We start from the raw sequence: 7,900 nt of genomic DNA on the forward strand, positions 1-7,900 counted from the left end.
CTTCCAATAAAACTATTTTATAGCTAGGTAATATCTACAATTAAAATCATAAATAATATTCAACGTTAAACTGCTACACAATTAAAAACATTTTATTTAGGCCTATCTATGGCCTTCAAAAAGTTGACGACTCTACATGTTTCGACGTTACAACTTTTTGAAGGCCATAGATAGGCCTAAATAAAATGTTTTTAATTGCGTACCAGCTTAACGTTGAATATTATTCATGATTTTAACGTTATTTCTCTCTAAAGTACTTTTATTAAAAGTAACTGTAGCGTTAATTTCATTAAGTGAAATTTGTGGATATAATTATTTACACACAAAACCAAAATCACAACCTGCTTTATCAATTGGGGTAATAACAAATTATTTTTGAATATATTTTATTTTTAAAGACATTGAAAGAAATATCTAATTTATATCGAGATAAGTTTAAGGTTCTTAATCGATTCTTTATGGAATTAATAAAATACAATTTCCATTCAAAAAAAGAAACATGGCGGATAATAGGATTATTTACTTATTTTAAGAATATAGTTATCATTATTTTTCTCTAAGTCTTTTAAGATTTCACATTTTTGTGCTTTTTTAAAATTCTATATTTAGTACCTTTCTTTAATATTGATTGTAATTTTTTTATCTTCCACAACTTCTAAATTTCCTGTGAGTATATGATTATGAAAGATATCTTTAAAAACACTATTATTGCAGTTACAAGGTAAGTTGTCAACTTCTTTTAAATTTGATTCTTCAATGAATTTTTTATAGTTAGTAAACCTGTTTATATTATACTCAATAAAATTATATATTTTTTAATTTAATGAAATAAGATTGCCAGAAAATTTTGATCGTGTTTTTTATATTATTCTAAATAATAGACTAGTTTTGAAATGTTTAACTACTTTAAATTATTTTGAATCGGCTATTTTTTTCGTACGTATGATTTTACTATATTAAATTGGTTTGAAAACTTTATAACAGCATTTAATAGTTTAATTGATAAATTATTAGATGTTAATATAGTTATTTCTAACTACAATTTCACTAAATATAGACGTAAAAATATACTTAAATTTTGTACCTGTAATAACTATATTTTGAAATAATGAACAAGTGCTTAAACAGGGAATTGGTATTCCTATGGAGTTCAGTTTCTTCGAATATAGCTAATTTGTACGTTTAATTTTGTGAAAAACATTTTTAAGCAGTTAACAAACCCAGACCATATGGTTATATTTTCCGTTATGATAAGGATTTAATTTCCACGAATAATTTAAATTTTAATTCTTCGAAAATCTATCTCGCAGCACTTAAAATAGGAAGAAACAACATTTTTATAGTGTGAACGCCTTTCCTAAGTTGACGAAGTATTATTATACTTGTCATATGACATTAGTATTAGGTTAGGTTGGATATTAATTTACCACTACATTATTTACCTAGTTCCTAATGAATGTGGTGTTAAAATATTACTAGGCCTAATACTAACGTCAAATGCAAGTATAATTAAGTAACAATACTAATTATATTGCACATTATTTAGATATATAACTTGTTTTTATAGTATACAGAGTGCAATTGGATTTATTTGTTAAAAGACGAGAATTTCGCTATTCTCGTTTAAACTGCTCAAATAGTGTGGTTACCTATATTCTATTGTCATTACCAACCAAAAAAAATTTGTAACTGTTTGTAAAAATTTTACTTTATTTTTAGATAATGTTGAATTATCAGCAAGAAAACATTTCACTTTATACTCTCAAACTGTTCTTTTCACAGGGCAAGTTTTTGGCAAGATGCAGACAACTTGTCAATCTGCTGCAAAATATTGTTATTCCGACCTTGCAATGACAAGTCAAGGTCTTTGAACTAAGCTAAAATATCAGCCAGGTAGCACGGTACTAAAAGTCATTTTTCATCCATAGACAGTCTACCAAAAAAAACCCAAAACACGAAATTCGGCTTTCAGCTGCACAATGTGACTGAATATCTTCCCACGAAACAGCCAGCACATCCCTGTACTTGTGTTAGCAGAGATTACATCCATACGCCTCGCAACAGTGTCAAGGAATAGACTTGAGGGCCTCACCATACCTAACACAATGTCTCCTATACTGTGTGGCTTCATACTTTTTGATATCAAATAAGATACTTCTGAAGAAGCTTTTGGTGGAAAAGTAGCCTGCTTTTCAGTTGTTTCAGTTGTTGCTTGAAGAATTCGTTGGTTTTGCCCACATGCTCAGAGTGTTTGGTTTCCAAATGTCTTGTAAGTTTATTTATCTTCATGTTGTCAGTAACTAAAATCAGCGATTAAATAACGCACAGCGATTGTTCATCGTTAATAACACAATTTAAATAATCCTCCTAGTACTAAAACACTTTTAAGTTTCGGTTTACCGACAAAAACCGAGGAAGTGTCTGGTCCAGCCACAGGGCCATCAAATTCGTTTTTCTTCATTATCACCACCATTTAACGACTATCTCTATTTGTTTACTTCGGAACCGTCACACGAAGAAACATGAGATCTTTTTTTTTTTGTCGATATGTAACACCCACTTATCCAAGGTTTTGAAAACTAGTAAATGTATATTAACGTTCAAAAGTTGAAATTAAAAAGCTGACAAATGTGTTCAAAAAGTCATCATACCTCGGCCATCCACTCAACAGTTTCTCTGCGTTACACAATTTGCGCAAAACGCCCTCACTAACAGTCGAAGCGTGCTAAAACAGCAGACAGCTGGAATGGTATACATTCAGGCTTTCAAAACTTAAATTGCTTCCGCTAAAATCAAAGCCCTTCATAGGATATGAGAAATAAATATGTTTATAAAATTTATGATACTTAACTATAAATAAAAAATTCATCAACATAATTCGAGTTTTCTTTGATATTTCTTAAATTAAATAATAATGAAAAAGACGTGTTTAATTAAACCAGAATCACATCTTGCTCAAGAAACAATATCCTATAAGTGGAGCCACTGTACTTTGTCTTGTGATAACAAGAAGGAGGAAAATGAGGGTTTACTTTCTGCTGTTAGAATTAGGCTGTTTAAGTTTTTAAATTAATTAATATTGTGTACAGTTGAAATAAAAGTATATAACGAAATCCAAAAAATGGTAAACTTTTACCTCTGCTTTTGAATATTTTAACTGTAGAGGGTAAAAATATTTATACGAGAAACTTCAAAATAGTGTTTATAATTTTAATAATTTATCTTAAATTAAAAGTTAAAATATTTATGTGCTCAATTATGAATAACTAAACTAGGGATACAGTGATTAACAACGATAATTAGTTAATACCAGCAGGTAGTTTAAACTGTTAAAGTGAATACTATTAGAAGAAATAGATCAACCAATGACAATAGCTTGTAGGTTGTAATAAATGTACAAAAAACTATTATGTATATGTAATTTATTCTGTTTCTATTATTTTGAACGTTGTAGTCTTATAAGTTATATGAAATACTGTTAGTGTTAGCCTAATATTAATAGTAATACCTAACATTTTATCAAACATTGCTTAATATGTATTCTTTCTTACATTGCACAATATTCAAATTCAATGCTAAAATTCATGATCTGTGTATCCCACATTTACATTGGTCATTTAATTCTGTAATTTCTGCATTTTTATTCTTGTAACCTAACACAAAACTGGCTTATTAATTATATAGTTTTAAATCCCTATGAATCACTCCATCTGATGAGCTCAGCACAGATAACCCTTGGTGTAACTTTGTGCTTGACAAGAAACAAATAAGTATTCTGTGTTAATTACATGAATCTACATGTACACTAGTGTGTTTATACAGATAAGCTAATAATAGGACTTGCTAAAAGTTGTAATCATGTGTTTATGTACATTAAACATAATGGTTTAAGCAGTAAAAGATAGTTAACACTGATAAAAATTACATAAACTACAGTAACAGATGTTTTTTTTTTGTTTGTGAAAAATTTCTGCATTTTGTGATTTGTTTTTATTAAAAAAGTTCTGTTTGTTACATTAAGACATATATTGAATTATTCTTTCTAATATTGAGTGCTATTTTAAATATACTCTAGAAAAGAAAATACAGAAAATCCTTAAATGTAATGGGAACCAACATAATCATGAATTAAATTTCTGTGGACCATTAACTGCACAAAAATGCAAGCACAGTGTTTTCCAAGGTTATGATTTTAATTAAATTTACTAACCGTGCAACTTTTTAAAGAAATGTACCACTCGTTTTCATTGATAAGTAAAATTTTAAGCCGAGATCATTAGTTGTGAGCTATCGTTTAATGCTACAGTTAAGAATAAATAAATAAAGAATAGAACATGAATTTTGGTTTTGACAACTTCTGTTTCAGTCGTACGAGGAGGAAGACTACCCTCGGGGAGATTATATCGTTGGTTCTTTTCCCAAGGATTTTGGTTATGGTCCAGATGATCAAGATGGTGAGATTGAAGTTGCCAACACAACACAAAAACCCAGGATTCTTCTGATGGGACTTAGAAGGTTCATCCATCAGTCATAGTATATATAAAAAAAACTTGGCTTACCCCACAGCATGTCTTATCTCTCATCTGAAATATTCAATTCATTCTTTACTTTTGAGTTAAACAGTGTTTTGCTCAAAAAAATAAGGAAAAAATTATGATAAAATTACAAAACCTAATATTTTCTAGTCAGTAGAGGTCACATTAAATCAACTAAAAAAACACACACACACAATTATTTTCCCTAGTTTTTATCTGTACCATAAGCTACATTTTTCATTTAATGTGTTTGTTACTTATACTTGAGAAGCAGAAAATTCAAAATTTACTAATTTAAAGTTCTGAGATGTAGATATTAAAATTCCTGTATTTCATTTAACTTGTAACCTGGTGGTTGGGGCACTCGACTCATGACCTGCAGGTCATGGAATCGAAATCTGTTCATAACATGCTTGATCTTTCAGCCATGGGGGCATCATAAAGTCATGGTCAATCCCACTAATTGTAGGTAAAGATTAGCTCAAGAGTTGGCTGTGGGTTGTGTTCTCTAGCTGCCTTCACTCTAGTCTATCATTTTGAAATGAAGGACAGTGAGCACAGATATCCCTCGAGTAGGTTTACACGTCATTCAACAAATGTCATTTGTGTAACAGTTGTCTCTATACAGGTACCAAGTTTTAATTCCAACTTGTGATGAGATAGTGTAAGGGTGGTGTAACTAACTGTATTACCAACTAAACTGGCATGTTCACTAAATATATTAAAATTATGTTACTTATTTCCAACATGTATCTCTCGTTCCCCTCCTTTGATATTCTAGATTTTACTACCGAATGTTACAGCAACTGGAAGAATAAATGTTTCAAAGAGATAACTATCATTTTATTCAATTGATATTCTCAGTTTTACAAAGTACATTTACTGTAGAATTGTGTGCATTGTTTTTGTCTCTTTATTCTAAAAACGACATTGATGTATTAAAAAGAAGGCAGTGAGTGGTTGCTGTATTAGTAGTCGAAGTAACAGAACTTCACAACAATGAGCCTGCCTGAACCTAAGATCTGGTGGCAGAAACTACCAATGACATATGAGGAAGTCCATGCTTAGAATAATACTTTGAATTTCCTTGTATCTTGGGGCAAATAAAGTGTAGAAAGTTTTTATTTCCTTCATAATTTTCCTCGTAATAGAAACAAAATTATTTTTACAAACTGATTTAGTATAAAAATTTTAGTTGAATAAATGGTATAGTAATTACTTACAATGTTACCTGTAAATGAAACAAAAAGTAGAAAAACCTTGGTTTTTTATTATATCATTGATCAAAAAGTAATGTTTTATTTATGGAATAAAGTATTGAATCATTATTTGACGAAGGGGTGTCAGTGTCACTGGTTTCGGACATTAGTGACCTTTGCCCTCTGTTGTCGTGCTCAGTGGGACTAAAAGCCATGTTTAAGTATGAAAACTTGTTCCAAGACAAATCACGAGTATAACTGATGCTGTGTGTTACAACTTACAGTATCTTACTTCACAACTAACACTGTACATCAGACAGCTAATTTAAAGCAAGCATGGAAAAACATATTTCATTTATATCGTATGTCACCAGTAAATGCACTAAGAGTCTTGGTGTATGTCACACAATGGGTGACTTAATGTTTATTTTATATTGAGCCTATCTCGGTTGTTCTGTTTATTAGTATTCTTTAAGATTTAAAAGTTTGTATTTTTATACATGGTACATGCGACTTTACAGGAGCGGGAAGTCGTCAATCCAGAAGGTAGTCTTCCACAAGATGTCTCCAAATGAAACATTGTTTTTAGAAAGCACAAACAAAATTATCAAAGATGGTAAGTTTTGGGTCTTAGTTTTGTGTTGATCTAGAAGAATATTCTTTTAATTAATACAAACTACGTTTTGGTAATAAGAGTTAGTCATCATAGTTAAGCCTAATGTCAATTAGTGCAATTTTATTGTGCAGAAGAAAAGAAATATGACATGTTTGATTTTAATAAAGTCATTAAAGAATCATCATTACAGTCAAAGAGCAACAGTATATTATTGATAGATGGAGATCGTGGCTTGATAGTTAAACGACATCACTGTGTCCTGTGAATAGTTAAAAAAGTAGCTTGCAAACATGACTTTAATAAAGTCATTAAAGAATCATCATTACAGTTGAAGAGCAACAGTATATTATTGATAGATGGAGATCGTGGCTTGATAGTTAAACGACATCATTTGTCCTGTAAATAGCTAAAAAGTAGCTTGCAAACATGACTTTAATAAAGTCATTAAAGAATCATCATTACAGTCGAAGAGCAACAGTATATTATTGATAGATGAAGATCGTGGCTTGATAGTTAAACGACATCACTTTGTCCTGTAAATAGCTAAAAAGTAGCTTGCATTGCTCACTTTTAAGGATCGTTGAACATATAAGTGTTTGAAATGGGATAAGACTTGGGAAGATTTTGTGATTTAGCTGAAATTGCTGATATGTGCAGTAGCTGCGATGACATTGAAAGATTTTGTGAGTATCGAACTTCTATATTATTCCAGATATTTCCAATAGTTCATTTGTCCAGTTTCAAATTTGGGATTTCCCTGGACAGATTGATTTTTTTGACCCAACGTTTGACTCTGAGGTTATATTTGGTGGCTGTGGAGCTTTAGTTTTTGTAATAGATGCTCAGGTAAGTAGATTAAGTATTATTTTTGTTTTTTTTACAATACTCGTTAACATTTAATTAATTAATATCTTTTATTATTTTCTTCACGAAACTACTACTTACACGTGTACGTGTCAAATAATGTAGTGTGTTATTAACTACCTCTGGTGATTTTGTTTAGTATTTTTTAGTAACTAACATCAGGTTTGCTACTTTGTAATCAGCCTAAAACAAACCTAACTCACAAATAAATCTCCTAAATCTAGTACGTAGTTAACAACTTAAAAAAACTAACATATTAGATCAAGCTCATAGACGCCACTAGCTTAGTTTATTAGGCATACTCAAATAATTTAAAAATACTATGAAAGAATTGGAAATATTGTTTTTTATTACAATTAAATATAAATAATGTTGGTTTATTAGAGAATCATAATCATTTCACAAAAACAACTTAATCAGTGGTTCTTACTGTTTGTTCCTTGAGTTTGGTTTAACATTACAAACATTGGTCTCTCAGATCATTTCTTTTCTAGCATATCAACCTGCAATTACTACAGAGATGGGTTAGTAGGAAGTTGGATAAGTTATTTCAACCATTATTAAACACTTGTTGTAAGGAAGGGTTAGTAGGAAGTTGGATAAGTTATTTCAACCATTATTAAACACTTGTTGTAAGGAAGGGTTAGTAGGAAGTTGGATAAGTTATTTCAACCATTATTAAACTT

At 30.2% G+C, this 7,900-nt stretch overlaps 1 protein-coding gene across 1 annotated transcript; it reads left to right on the plus strand.

The window, feature by feature from the left end:
- Nucleotides 1-3,021: 3,021 nt before the first annotated feature.
- On the plus strand, nucleotides 3,022-7,196 carry LOC106475723 (ras-related GTP-binding protein C-like; the record flags this gene model as incomplete). The annotated part of the gene is made up of 4 exons (XM_013936394.2): nucleotides 3,022-3,124; nucleotides 4,367-4,515; nucleotides 6,256-6,350; nucleotides 7,063-7,196. Coding segments are annotated over exons 1-4 (381 nt in total), but the record flags the coding sequence as incomplete, so codon positions are not given.
- Between the last annotated feature and the right edge of the window lie 704 nt (nucleotides 7,197-7,900).

This window comes from Limulus polyphemus, unplaced genomic scaffold (assembly GCF_000517525.1).
Source record: "Limulus polyphemus unplaced genomic scaffold, Limulus_polyphemus-2.1.2 Scaffold9039, whole genome shotgun sequence".
NCBI classification, from domain to species: domain Eukaryota; kingdom Metazoa; phylum Arthropoda; class Merostomata; order Xiphosura; family Limulidae; genus Limulus; species Limulus polyphemus.